At 45.5% G+C, this 15,268-nt stretch overlaps 1 protein-coding gene across 6 annotated transcripts in view; it reads left to right on the plus strand.

Annotated features, from left to right (window-relative positions):
* The window catches only part of DMPK (DM1 protein kinase), a 672,629-nt gene that overhangs the window by 387,501 nt on the left and 269,860 nt on the right, over window positions 1-15,268 (plus strand). For all 6 annotated transcript variants that reach the window (XR_011302059.1, XM_069644639.1, XM_069644638.1 and 3 more), the window contains exon 3: window positions 15,153-15,236. Coding sequence is in view for 5 of the 6 variants with exons in the window: in XM_069644639.1 (XP_069500740.1) it covers window positions 15,153-15,236 (84 nt within the window). In the remaining variant the exon portion in view is untranslated. The remainder of the gene's footprint in view (window positions 1-15,152; window positions 15,237-15,268) is intronic.

The following is a 15,268-nucleotide window of genomic DNA, read 5'->3' on the forward strand; positions in this document are numbered from 1 at the left end:
TGCCTTTCAAGACTCAGGGCCGTGGCCTACTGAAGAGCAGCCACATCCATCTTCAAATCAGTTAACCCCCAAGGGCAGTAGAAGACTTCAACCCCAGAAATGGGGAGTCTGGAGCAGAGAGAGTGTGTGTGTGTGTGTGCGCACGTGCATGTGTGTGTGGCACGTTGCCTTGGCGGTGCTGTTTCTGCTGGGTTGCATCATTATTTGTCTGGGATGTCTAGCAGTGGCATGTTTGCCATGTGTCGATACTGAGCTGAATTATCTATGCCATGCCTGGTTTTGAAGTGCTACACTCAGCTAGATGTGTTATGCTACACTGTGTTGTAAGGGTATTCCATCTCATGTTTAAAGCTGTACAAACCTGCTGTTTAATATCTTTTCTGCTGGGATCAATGTGTTGTTTTCACAAAACTAAATGCATGTCAAATAGAAGGTACCTGAATGCTACTGTATGTACTCATTCACTGCTTCAGGAGGAGGGGGGAAATGATGTTGGTTTCCTTTTACACTAGCTGGCTTGATTGTTATATTATGCTGAGGTTTCATTATAATGTTAAAAAGAAAGAAAAACCAGAAAGGTACACTAGGAAATGTAATCTGCTAACTAGTCTGCTCACCCCTGTTTTGAGCTTACATTTGCATGATGCCCTCTATTAACAGGACACAGTAGCTGCAGTCCAGTGCGAGAAGCTTGTTAAAGATGGGAGTCTGTAAATCAACCCCCATAAGCATCCAGCCTCAGCCCAAGAGGATTCCTGCCTCACATACCAATATAACAATTACCGTACAGGCGCTAGTAGGACTCGGAAACCTCCAGGAAGGCCGGACTAGGGCTTCTGCTCCCAAGAAGCCATGGTTGAAATCCCACCCTCAATTAAATGTGCCCCTATTTCCGTAGAGATTTCCCATCCAAAGATCCTGGTCATTCGTGGTTGTTTCGGGCCTCAGGTGAGTGAATAGCGGGGCCTTGCCGGCTGAGTTTTCTTATGCATGTTTTCTACATACTGTGGCTCACCATGACACTGTGGAAGGCTTGCGCGCAAGCCTAGGGTTCACATAACCATGATATAAATAAATGAGGAAACCAAAAATTGTAGGGGTTTTTCTGCTCTCTTTTCAAGAAGCTGTTGCAAAATTGGCAAATTCGGATGTGTGTCATACAACCCCTGCCAAATGTTTCTGGGGACGCTAGGGACGTAAGCAGAAGGGCTTTGCCCCCTGTGTTTTCTTGGGCACGGCTTCAACATACCTTAGCTCACCATGCAGTAAGTAGATTCCAGACATACCCGCTGGCGCAGCAAACATCTCTTCTTCAGCTGTCTCTCCTTTAGGCTCTGCGCCCCATAGAATACAGTTGAGTCCCACGATAAATCCGGTCCAGTTCTACGCATAGCTCTTCCACCTTTTCCTTCTCATGCCATCCTGAGCTCCACATCTATCCCTTGCCCTCAACCCAGCTATATACCCGACCTTGCTCCTCCCTACCACTGCTGAATGTTTTGTCATATTCCTCCTTTGCCTCTCTGACAGGCAAAAGAGCTTCAATGCCATGAACTATGGGCGGCAGGCGCTATACAAATGCAAGATAACGTAATAGCTCTAAGAGCCTTTTGTAACAAAAATGAGGATTATCCCTGGATGAGTGTATTGAGAGCAATAACTTAGAATCATTGTAAATCTCCTTGATAAGTGGATCAGGGAGAGGGGCTCTAATCTAATCAGCTGGTGCAGCCTGCACTTAAGAGTGGTGAGGAATAGGACAATGTGAGGTGAGGGGTGAGGGGTACATGGTTTCCTGAGGGCAGACTATTGTGATGGGCTCTAAGCTGCTCTTTATTGCGCAAAGTCACAGAAACGTCTTACTTTGATGAAACAGACATTCCCCAGCAGTGCGTTATGGACAGAGAGGCAGGGAATTATAAATCAAGAGAGGAGTATATATGCTTTCTACAAGACCACCGGCCCAAAGGATTTTTTCTCATCTCCAGATTGCCCCATCCACCTCTGCGCTCAAGCTCATGTACTGCTAGAGAAAGAGGAAGGATAGCTGAAAGCAAGGTAACATGGTGCAACACAGGTTCAAATCCCGATCCTCGGCTGAAGCGCTCACACAGCCCCGCGGGCATCGAGGCACTGTTACAGGATTTGTTTTTTCTTTTTTTGTTGCTTAATTTTTTTTCTTAGTTGCGTATTTATAACGCGCTTAAACACCCAGACGTTTCTGAGCGCGGACCCGGGGATCGAACCTGTGTTGCTTCGTGTTGTCTTGCTTCCAAGGCGCGCACGTTGCCGCTGAACTATCCACCCGGGACGATTAAGCATGTTATAAATGAACAATTAAATAAATTAGAGCCAGCAATAATACATATCTATCTAAATCATTGCCAATTAGCTGTGGAATGCCCAATTAATGGTTTGTGTCGATCTTAACTTGAAGCCTAGAATTAGAGGTGTCTTGACCACATGTAAAACAGATCAGTTCTTTTGGTCACTGCTGTCCTTTTCTCCTCCTGACCCAACTTCTCAAATGATTGCCCAGGGTTTAAGGTTGCTTTTGCTGCCTATCCTGCTACCTGTCCTGTTAGGCTCTTCCTCTGCATTCATTGCCACTGAGCGCTTTCCGGAGCACTTTTTCCGATTCATCATGAAAGAGTGCATTATCTCAGTAGTCCGCAAGTAGCAGCAACATTTCTACTGAACTAGGCTCGTGCAGCCTCTTGGAAGGTCCTGACAGTTTCAGAAGACACAGCAATATGATATGTAGTTGGAAATAAACATTCTGCTGTTGTAAATTAGTAACTACAACATCACTTGCCTTGCCATTTCACAGCAAAGTATATCACACAGATTTATGTAGAGTATTCAAAGGATTTAGGTCCAGTGAGCATCCAAGGAACACTATGATATATGATATGATATGGCATTTGTAACGCGCCTATACACAAGTGTTTCAAGGCGCGACGAGGCAGGGAGGGGGGAACATGTGGAGACAGACAAACGATCCTACTAGGCCAGGTGTCATTCAAATCGCGCAAGTGCATGGGTAGGGGGGACGGGAAAAGTGCAAGGGGGAAAGGGAGAGGGGAAAGTGCAGTACAAGTGATTAGTAAAATACAAGATAAATAATAAGGGCCAGCTGGTGGCAAGTGCAGGATAAGTGCAGACAAGTGCTGGGAAGGGGGGCTGTAGGGATACAGAGACAGTCCCGTAGTGCAGGGGTTGCCAGGGAGGCAGTGCAGGGGAGAGTGGCTGGGCCAAGGGCCGAGATTGCCGAGTGGCCCAGTTGCTGATTCAGTACAGTTTCAGTGATTTAGCAGGGGAGAGGGGGAGAGAAAGCAGAAGCAAAGAGGAAGGTTTTGAGGTGCTTCCGGAACCCGAAGATGGTTCGCCTCAAGTTTCAGGGAGGCAGGAAGGCTGTTCCAGAGGGAGGCCCCTGCTGCGGAGAGAGATCACCCCCCAACTCGTTGCTTGGAGAAGCGACTGACCCTGAGGGAGTTGGAGGCAGATGAGCGAAGAGCTCGAGAAGGAAGATATTTAGGAAGAGAGAGTTGAAGGTATTTTGGCCCAAGGCCCCAGAAGGCCTTGTGGACAATGCAGAGGGTTTTGAACTTAATCCTCGCAGCCACAGGGAGCCAGTGTAGCGATTTCAGTCCTGGAGAGATACGTTCCCTGGGCTTGAGGCCAAGGACAAGTCTCGCAGTCCTGTTATGGATGAGTTGCAGCGGGCGGAGAGTAGAGGCAGGCAGATTTAGATAGAGGCTGTTACAGTAGTCCAGCTTCGAGAGAACCAGGGCTCTGGAGACAGTGAGCTTCTGGGGGAAGGAGAGGAAAGGAAGGATACCTCTGAGGAGGTGCAGCTGGTAGTGTGACTTCTTAGAAACATCAGAAATGTGAGGAGAGAAGGAGAGTGTGGAGTCGAAGATGACCCCGAGGTTTTTTGCCTTGCAGGTAGGAGCAGGAAGAGGGCCAAGAGAGGCCGGCCAGAGAGCTGCAGGGAAGGAGGGCATGGGTGTGCCGATGAGTAGAATCTCAGTCTTACTGGCATTAAGGCAGAGGTCGTTGGCGGCACACCATTCCTGGATAGCAGAAAGACAGTCAGAGATGAGGGAAGGAGAAGAGGAGGCCGAGGGTAGCCTGAAAATGAGCTGGGTATCATCCGCATAGCACTGAAAGTTGGGGCAGAGAGCAGCGATGCGGTGGGCAAGAAGTGCCAGATACTGGTTGAACAGCCAGGGACAGAGGTTATAACCCTGGGGGACACCACAGGTAGAGAAAAAGATGTCAGAGAGGAAAGACCCCAGTTGGACCTGGGAGGATCGATTTGAGAGGAAAGAGGTCAGCCAAGCCAGAGCCTGACCAGTGATACCCACTGCTAAGTGTATTGTGTTTTACTAACATGGGGAAGATGTACATATGCGCGTGTATTTTATATAGAAAATTAAGTATATTGGAGAAAAACATGCATTCTTATTTTCTAAATAGAAATAATATTATACGGAGCATTGTGCAATTCGAAACACAACATTGCTTTAGGAGTGGTCATGGGTTTTGCCCCATGCTGGATGCACGTGCTCCGTTTAGCCCCTTTGGTACCATTCTAAGCAATACACTTAGGCTGAAGGCTTCATCTCCCATCAAACACACTCTGATTGTGTAAATGCGAACGTCTTTGTACAGCGCTGTGGCTAAATAGGCCCATTTTACACACCATGTTAACTCTACGTACGTCTGGCTCTTTCTGCCCCCCACACCCACCTCAACATTTCAATGGTGCTGCGTCCACAGAGACCACAGACCTCAACAGACACTGAACTACTATTCTGATAGCTAGCGTGACACCCCAAACCTCGAGTGTCTCTGGAAAGTTCGAGGCGATTTCCTTATGTGATCTTTCACCAGTCCCTCCCCTAAGACAATGTACTGGTGGCCCCTCCTTGCAACGGCTCGACGTGAGGTAGGGCCTACTGGCACGACCCACAATCCTTTGAGTCTGATCTGCACATGGCTCTCACGTGAATATTATTAGGCCCTCGGTTTGGATAGGTGGTGTGGGGGCATGGAACAGAATTATGGTTTCTGGCTGCTTTTCTGGCTCCGCCTGTCAAAACCTAAAGGTTTTCTGCCAGCATGATATTTTCAGGCTGGTGGAAAACAATTTGACTTTTATGGAATCTGCTTGCTTTTAGCACAGGTTAAAGTAGGCAAATTCCATAGGAATCATTGTAAATGCCCTCCAGCACGAGTAAGAGGCAGAGGTATTTACACTTTTTACATTACCAAGCTCAAAAAATGATTTAACCTGGATCCGCTAGGTTTAAGGATTCTTTTCATTAAAAAAATTGCAGGAAAAAAGCGCGCGAAAAAACATCCCGCGATGAAATGACATGGAGCCCTCTGAAAGGTATGTCCTGTAAGCTCAACAATGAAAGACATGTACATCCCTCCTCCACCCTTATCAGATGTGTCAATAAGAGTCTACAAGGCTTCATCCTTGCGTGAAGGCCTGCTTAAAGGGGCAGCTGATGGCCACCAGGAAGAGCAGCGTCCCTGTTCTAGGTCCTGTCTTCACAAGTGAGGTTGAGCCCTTGCTTGGGAATGGCCAGAGCAGCGAGCCTTGACATAATGCATTAGCTCCAACATCTATGTGCGTCAAGTGTCATGTCCAACTGCAAGAACACGTCCTTGGGGCACTCAGTAGGCAGGGGAGAACCACATCGCTTGCCATCATGACAGAGGACATTAAAACTTGGTCAACAAAGGCTGAAGGTCTACCTGGATCTGGGCAGCTATTCCTCACTATTTGTGGCTCGTTTTGGGAAAGCTGGCTAGCTCGCCTCTGACTTGCCTAAAACCAAATGTTTGCGGCCTGGATACCTTTTTACTAAAACTCCTTCAGCACCGCAAAGAAGCTTCTGGGCACAGCTCACATATAGAAGACAACCAAGGCCACAGCATGACAAACCTTCCCAGCACAGGTAGGTCCATCTGACATGGAGATAGGGGCTGCATTGTGATAGAAACATGCAAAAGGTAAAGGAGAGCTGAAGATCTTTGTAATACATGTGCTTTCCTGGATGAACAAAATCGTGCTACCATCAGTTAGGGATGTATTGTGGAGAGTTACAAGAACACTTCATTTTATTGTGTCAGTGGGATGGACCCTAGGGACTGGGTTGGTCTGCCCTCTACTGTAAAGCCTCCCATAGAGTGAAAGAAGTGGCAAGACACGGCAAGGAAGGGGCCGGCATCCACCAGGTTACCATAGACCTCTGCTTCCAAAAGCTTCAGGGGACTGATGGCAAGTGTCACCACATCAGAAATACATCTCAATCCTCTGGCATTCCCGCCGAAGAGCATTATACCTTGCAGAGACACATTAGAACATCTCACTGGCCCCACTGCCCCTGTTGATCCCATGCATGCCAGAAGAGTAGGCACTCCCTGATATCATACATAACAAAAAAGGAACTCGAGTGCGAAGCCCATGCCCAAAAGAGATTCCAAACTCACACACATACATTGTGGTCGAATGGAGCCGTATCAGAAGGACGCAGCTAAAAATTCAGAGCGCGTTGAGTGCTTGTTGTTGACCAAAGACCATTTCCAAGATCATGGTGACACTGCAATACACAATTGTAGATGCAGGTGGCCTAGGTGGGGGATATCTCCCAGTTAAGAAAATCCAAATGAGAGCACCAGGGAGATTTAAAAATGTGTTTGACATATGGGCAAAAATGTCAATTGTAATAAAGAATGAACTGGGTGATTTACCCAATAAAGATATCAATAAAGAGGACAATGCACGCTCATTCCACTTCCAACCAATAATAATCACAGAAATGTGAATCTTTCTGAGATCCATGCGCCCACCCATTGTCAAGGGACAATCCTTCCTTCAAAGCTTATTTTATGTAACCACAATATCTTTGCCCTTTTCCTGACACGATTTGTGAACTCCACCTTTTTTCATGGCATCGTCCCTAATATGCCCAAACAGGTAACTGTCACTCCACTGCTAAAAAAGCCAAATCTTAGCCCAAGCGACCCAAAAAACCTACGTCCCATAACAAACTCCTTGTTTCTCCTAAAGATTGTTGACAAAGTAGCATCCTCCCAATTTCAACAACATCTGGAAAAACAAGACATCCTGCAGCCAATGCGATCTGGGTTTAGGCCACAACATGGTACGGAAGCGCCCTACTGGACCTACAGTCACATATGTTTGACTTTCTAGAAAAGGGAAAAGCTGTCTTGCTGGTATTTTTAGATTTGTCAGCCGCTTTTGATTTATTAGACCACGGGCGCCTACTTAACATCCTGTGCACGAGCGGGAAGTGTTCGAGGGACCCTGTAAACTGGATTCACTCATTTCTGAGCAACACAATTTCGTGAACATGCTGGGGTGATGCCTCATCAGATGGGGAAAAAATACTCTGCAGAGTCCCCCGGGGGCCTGCCTATCTCCATCTTTGTTCAATGTATACATGAAGCTGCTTGGTGCCCTACTAACCAGCCTCTGGGTCTACTTTGTCAATTACACTGATGACACCCTGGAGACTATGAGAACGACACATCTAGACTAAATTCCCTTTAACGATTCAATAAAAGAGTGATGTCCAGTAACTGGATGTGCTTAAATCCCTCTAAAACCGAACTCATGATTTTTGGCCCCAAGATGGCAAGAGCAAAGCCGAGTCCGAAATACAAAACCTTGTACCTGGATGGAAATAGCATTGGCACCCTAGAGAAGGTTAAGACACTTGAAGTCTATATAGAAGCCTTGTTCAGCTCCAAAGGGCACGTTTATGGTGTGGTTAGAAACTCACAATATCACCTGAGGGTGCTGAGACACGCTAAACCATTCTTGTCCCAAAAAAATCACAAAGTTCTGGTGCGAGCCATTATAATGCCCCGGCTGGACTACTGTAATGCTCTTCTCATAGGAGCCAACAAACAATGTTTAACCAAACTGCAGATTATTCAAAATGAAGCTGCCTGGATCATTCGTAACATTCCTAGGAGAGAGCATATCTTCGGGGCCAGGAAAAAACTGCACTGGCTGTCGATTTCAGCTAGACTTAGATTCAAGGCCCTATCGGTTGCCCACTGTTGCTTACATGGATTGGCACCCACTTACCTTAAGAAATGTATAATACATTACAAACCTATCAAAGATCTTCGATCATGCACCCAAGGACAACTCACTTTTACATGCTCCAAAAAAGCCAAAGGAAATGGACGATCTTGTGACGTCATTACGGCCTTCTCATGGAATACACTTTCCCAGAAACTATGCCTAGAGAAATGTCACCTGACATTTAAGAAACAGCTGAAGACCTGGTTGTTTGAATAACCCGCTCCCTCTCGTTTTGCTCCCTTGGCTTCCGACTGTTCACGCTATGTTAACCGTTTTGTCCAGTGTCTGTGTCTCTGTGTCCTGATACCTGCAGGCTTTTGTGCAATACAAATACATTTTTAAAAAAAGAAAGAAAATAAAAATACGAAGGCAAAAGACCAATCCAGATTCCCAAACAAATCCTCAAAAGGCCTCAGACAATCCATGGAACCCAGACAAGTGCGCAACCTTGAGAGTCATTATGAAAGGAGGGAAACCGGAGGAGGAAAGAAAGAAGGAGCTGAGAGGGAAGCTGATGATATCTCTGACAGTCCCTGGGTAGACAGGACTGCACTACCCAGATGCAATAGTGCTTGCCTTGGCCACCTTGCAGGAGTTACTCTCCAAGGGGCTAAACCAGAGTCCTCTGTGTCAGAGAACCAGCTGCTGAGAAAGCTAGACATAGAGATTGGCCCAGTGTCAAGAACTGGGACGACTGAAGGAGAGTGCTCCCTGACTGACCCATGGCAGGAGGTTGTCATAACCTTGTCTGCCTGAGAAGCACCCTAAATGAGGGGGGAGGTGATACCTATTCAACCCAAGGTCGGAGAGTGACCTCTAGAGGCTGATATTGAGCAACCCATGGTCTGGGAGGGACACACTGAAACTCATACTGAAAAACCCAAGGTCTGAGAGAGACTTGTTGAAGATGAGAAATGTTGAGAAATTAAGGCCTGTGAGAGACCCACTGAAGTTGATGCTGTGAAACCCAAGATCGTGAGTACAAGGGGAATGTGTGTGGGATGCTCTCTGCTTTGAGGGAGACAGAGGGCGGGGGAGAGGCTATGAAGAAGAACCTGTTGCACGGATCCTCATAACCTGATGTCTCCAGTGAAAGGGCGGGAGCAGGAAGACTGAAGGAAGGTCTAGACTCGGGAAGAGCCTTCTCAGAAGGATCTGTTTTGGTTTGTTTTGCTACTTTCGGGTTAGACATTTGCAGTTTGGGAATTATGAACTATTATGCTGGCAGAACCTTGGAACATTTTGCGCTTCAAAGATAAGGTAGCCTGGAGGCTACGAGCTTGTAAAGTTTGAAAACGTTCTGTTGGCTACATCACTGAAACATTGTTTTCTAGAGTAAGATGTCCCAAGAAGAGGAAAGGACTTCTTGGAATGTGAGTTGGAATGTTTGTGTTGAACACTAACATCCAAAGGTGTTGGAAACCTGAAGGAAACCCCGGCTTTATGTTATCTCATGCTGGCACTGTGTACTGCAAATATGTTCTTACTGTATGTAGTGTATACCTTAGATTTATTTAGGCATGGCGTCCAGCCATTTCCCAAACCACTGTAATAAAGATAGTAGTTGAAACGTACCTCACGTTGTTACATGTGTCATCGCTTGGCCATTCCATGGTACATATATGTTATGGTCTGGGAGCAAACTCTAGCGCTATGTTTTTGGCACTTTACTGTGAAGTTGAATAATTTACCCCAACTTTGCTGAAATATCGCTGTCTGTTGGTAGAATTTTACTAGTTGGGGAGACCATAGAAAATGTGCATCTTTCATTTAGTCTGCACAGGGATAAATTGCATTATGTGGGGTACCCGTTGCGTCATCTCTAGCGCTTAATGCAAAGCTACGTAACTGTGATCTAGACATCGGAGGTGTGTATGGGAAGTAAAGGCGGGGAGTGATCGGATCTGCTGTGGAACATTGTGCGTGTGCTGGCTGAATGGATAATGGTAAATGAGATTCTAAGCGGATTGGTCTGAATGAACGAGCAGAACAGTTGATGTGTGAGTGGACAGAGAATGTTGAGGGGCTATATGAAATCTCAGTCATGTTGTGAGGACTGAACCTGGAGGCTTAGATTAGACTCCATTTGTGCTGAGCTCTGACCTAGTGCCATTCTGATTAGGTCCTGCAATGGCAATAACCTTTTAAGCTGCACCAATGCACCAAAATAGAAGGATCAGAGGACTTAGGCTTGTCCGTGGAGTGGCGTACTATGCCCATGTGCTGGGTAGCTAGACATTAGTCTGCCGGAGGAAAGAATATGAGAAAAGGGAAGATAAGAGGATAGGAAAGCAGCAAATAGATGCTGCAAACACAGGGAGGGAGGGGTTCCAGTGGGCGTAGAATGATTTCTGATATCCCGGAAGCATGCCTGCTCTGTTAGGTGGGCCATAGTTCTGCAGCAAGAGGAGAATGATCTCTCTTAAAGTGCTGTGATAATTTGAGGAGGCTGATCTCTCTTAAAGTGCTGTGATAATTGTTTTGTGTTTCCTTTACAGATTCAGAAAACTTAAAGTTAGTAAACAATGTAATGTTGGATTCTTGAGGGGCTCAAGGGTGTGCTCGGACTGCCCTGTAAGTTTGGTGGCTTATGCGCCAGGGCAACTGTAGACATTGTACCTCTGGTCAAACTACAGAATGTTAATTATAGGGCCTGCCAAGCTGGAGCCAAGAATGACATACTAAAGGTGAATGTCATTGCTGACAGAAGGCCAGGCTATAGAGTGGTCAAACTCATATGGTACAATTGGCACCTTCGGGGCTCAAGTCGAGGGTACACACAGGTGGGTGGAGTCCCCCGACTTTTGTCAGAGGACACTTTGATATGCAAATGTCTGGTGTGGCCAAATGCAATTGCTATTTTAGCGAGTCTCCTCACTTTTTTTTAGGACTTGATCCCTGGGCACCTTGATGTCAAAATGTTAATTATTAAGAGTTTGCTATGTGGCATGTCATGCTAGACTTTGCTTTAGTTCACAGTGAGACTGTAGTATCTTAACTGGGAACAGGCATTTGTTTGGCTCAGGTGTGGTCCGAATGTAAGCCTTGCACAATGTCATTGTTAGCCCGGGTATGTTGAAACCCTGCAGCGGGGAAGTGGAGAGCAACGTTGCACCTCTACTTGCTCTCTCGACCATAAAGAGCCCAGAATGGCCGGGTTCTACAGGCAGGAGAGCTGGGAGGAACTACGGACACTTTTAACTAAGTGTTGGTTTTGAATTGTGACTCCTCTGGGACCAGAAACCTGGACTGAGCTTCCTTGGAGTTCTTGAGGCCTGCTGGGAACTTTACAGGGATAGCTACAGTGGTGCAGGAGGCACCATTCCTCTAGAGTTCTTCTGGGAGTTAATCTGCATAATACAGCCTTGTCTACCTTCCTCAGCCTGTTCTGCATTTACCATTTCCTGTTAACAGAGGGCATGGATTGGGATCTTAGGTCCAAACAGGGGTCTTGACTCCAATTACCAGATTACATTTGCATGTCTACTTTAGGCATGGTGGACTTTATTTTAAAGTGAGTGTCACTCCTTTGTAATATGTATTTGCGTGTTTTGTAGAGTGCTATAAACCACCTTATGGCTGCTTCAAAGCATGTGACATTTGACATTAATGTAAATCGACCGAATTAAACATGATCTAATAAAAGCAGACATATGACCTAACCCGATAGTTTAACAAAACTGACATCATGTCCCAAAAAATAAGAAGGGGTGAATAAATAATAAACAAAAAATGTAAAAAACTAGCAATACTCCCTTAAAAACCAAGAAAGTCGAATTCGGTCACAAGATCACATTTGGGAAGGGAGGATTAAAAAGAGAAAAGCAGTACTGCAGCGCAGGGTTAGGTTTCGATGCACTGAGTGGGGAAGTGCAAGACCACACAGGGGTATAAGGGAGTGGAAGGGTGCCCACCTAAAAGCACAGTTGCACCCCACAGGTGCCGCCAAAGCAGCATTTAACCCCAGGTAATACCACAGAGGACCCGTTTGAAGAAGTCGATGTTCCCGGTTTGAGACCCAGCCAGCCAGAGGAGGATGGAAGCAAAGCTGAATTAAGGCCAATGTAAGTCAAGGGAGATCTATTTGATGAATGTTAATACAAACTGATATGATGGAGGAAATGGTTAAGAAATTTACTCTAGATAAACATGTTTTCTGGGAAAAATCCAGCATGCCATTCGCTTTAATCTGAACTCTGGCTGAGTGGACTGACTTACTATTTTGTTTTTTTATAATGCACCCAATACCGACCCTGAGTTTGGTTTCTAAGCGCAGATTGGGAATTCGCGACCCTGGGTTTGGTTTCTAAGCGCAGATTGGGAATTCGAACCTCTGTTGCTCTGCGGGGTCTTGCTTCCAAGACCAGCGCGTTGCCCCTGTAGTATCTTCCGACAGGTAATGCAAGGCAGATGAGAGTGTACAATAACAGGCGCCCAGCCTTCTTCGTTTCACTCAGGTCTGATGTTGGCTTCTCCCCTATGGAAGAGGTGTGGCTGGGACTGTGCTTTTATTCCTGTGCATCCAGGTACTTTAGCGCCTGTAACAAGCCTTTGAGATAACAGGATACTGGCTCAGGGCAGGGTGGGTAGTGTATGTTACTTTCGCGTTCTGTTGGTCTCTTATTCTTTCACAAAGATGCATTTAAGGGATTAGTGAGCATCATATGAGAAGTGTATTGGATCTGTTCAGCATATTGAGTGTGTTGGAGAGGGCGGAAATGGGATCCTTTGTGAAATGATCTTTGTGACAGGCTTACCAAGGCTTCGGAAATTCGGAATGTGCCACAGCTGACACATAAAGGTTGCCTAACTCCGCAGATGCTGGCCTGTAAAAGGTTGCATTCAGCTATGGAATGGACTGTGTGCTTATCAAATTACAGTGTATGGAAACAGGACATAAACAATACAATCCTGTGTATATTCCAAGAATATATAATTGCATATTTGACATAAAATAAATTAAGATTACTTGGAAAGGTGTGCCTACAATACGTCATGTTAAGATGCTGTTCCCAGCTGCTGTCACTGCTGTGGCCGGGACGTCTGGTGAGCCTTCCGATTCCCTCCACCTTAATCCTTCTAAAACCGGAATCCTCAATTTCCCTGCCACAATTGTCCTGTCTGCTACTCTTGCCCCTCTCCTTATTTCCTCCTGCCCTCGTGTCCAGAGCCTTGGTCTTATCTTTGACCAGCCTCTTTCCTTTTCTACTCATACCTCGTGTTTCGACCTCAGAAAAATTTGCCAATTACGTCCACTTTTCTGCTACTAAATCTTCTCAAACTCTTATTTCCTCCCTCCTTTTCCTTTGTTCTTCTGTGTTTGTTGACCTTCATTCCTATACATGACCACCGAAGATCCTTTCCAGAATGCTCCGATCCAACTCCTCTTCTAACTTCCGATTTGCTTGCCCCATTGTGCAGCTGTTCATCCGAATCGCTGCTCTTTTGACACTCCCTACTCTCCTCCCTGTACACTCCTCACCAGTCCACTTACTCTCCCCCATCCCATCTCAATGTGGTGCTCTTTTGAGCAAACCTCAACTAAACCCTAGAACTCTCTATCTTCTCCAGATGTTTGTATCTATAGCTCTTGCTTGAGGCGCTTTCTCTATCATCTGACTGATCCTCACAAAAACTGTAATTTGTATATTTCAAGTTCCCCCTTTTAATCACTGTTTCTGTTCATTTGTATGGTGCTTTTGAGGCGGCACTATTACATTTCACGAAAGAAAAAACAATGCACCTTCTCTTGGATGCTCCTAACCTAACCCGGCATCCCGTTGTGCAAATGTGGGAAGTTTACCTGTGTTTTGTGAAGATGCAGATTCAGTAAATGAACTGGCTGGATTAATTTACTGCTGAGTCGGCATTGCTTTGTCAAGCTGCAAGTCGCCTGGTTTACCACAATCAAAATAACTGAATGGTGGTAGCACAGAATCAGTGTTTGAACCGATATTGAGAATTGATATTACAAAGTGGGTGAGCAGTTTGGAGAACTGACTCACTAAACTGTGCGTAGATTATCGGAGTACTTTCCTTTGAGCACATTTTCATTGTCCAGTCAAATCATTACTTAGCAAAAAAGAAGCATATACTGCCCATTAGCAGGGTGATTTAGCTCACCATTGGAGTTTTGTAAAAGAGACCAGGGATATATCTTCATTTTACAGATTACTGTAAAACACAACTACAGCTTGTGAATATATTTATATTAAACTTTGCAAAGAAAGATTCAACACTGTGCTAGTCCAGTTTTAAAGTTCCATAAGATGCAGGGTTTGATACCTTTTATTGGACCAACTGAAAATACTGTGTAGAGATGCAACATATCATTAGGTTTCGGAGTCCCACGGGCGTCTTCATCAGATGCTGCAGAGTGAAATAATTAGTAAAAGAAAGCCACAGCATTGGCCATTCTCAAAACGAAGAAAAGAAATGAACATTTTTAACTTTTTCGGCTGAAGAAACCATATTCATGGAATGCGGATCTGGAATTGATGCCTTATCCAAAAGACCATAAACCTCCTGGAAGCAGGGAACATATAATGGTTTGGAAACAGTACACATTCTGAGAGTCGCATTTAGCAACACAAAAAAAATCCTCTTCACATGTAAGCGTTGAGTTAGGCTCAGGCAGGCTTAAGGTGGGCCCTACTAGTTTCCTAAAATAACTGATGCTGTTTTAAAAGGCGGATTGAAGTGAGAGGTTTGGAAACACATTTGTTTCTTCGTTTTGAGAATGACGTGTGATGTGGCTTTCCTTTACTAATCATTTCACTCTGCAGCATCTGGTGAACAAGCCTGCAGGGACTTTGAAAGCTAATGCTTTATTCCTTCTCTGCATGACATTTTCAGTTAGTCCAATAACTTTTTATCAACACCTGCATCTTGTGCGATTATTACATTGCTTCAAATATCTGTTTGCAATTGCATACTTGTGTATTTTTTCAGCCAGACAACTCTTTCTTCCTCCTTGTTCTAATGTGGTCTCCTCCAATGCTTGAAATTCTGCCAGGTGGCTGTGGTAAAAATGAAGAGGACAACGCAGGTGTATGCCATGAAGATAATGAACAAGTGGGATATGCTGAAGCGGGGCGAGGTAAGAGCCGCGTCCAGAGGTGGGGGTAGGTG

The sequence above is a fragment of the Ambystoma mexicanum genome, chromosome 2p (genome assembly GCF_040938575.1).
Source record: "Ambystoma mexicanum isolate Mex_15411 chromosome 2p, UKY_AmexF1_1, whole genome shotgun sequence".
Classification (NCBI taxonomy): domain Eukaryota; kingdom Metazoa; phylum Chordata; class Amphibia; order Caudata; family Ambystomatidae; genus Ambystoma; species Ambystoma mexicanum.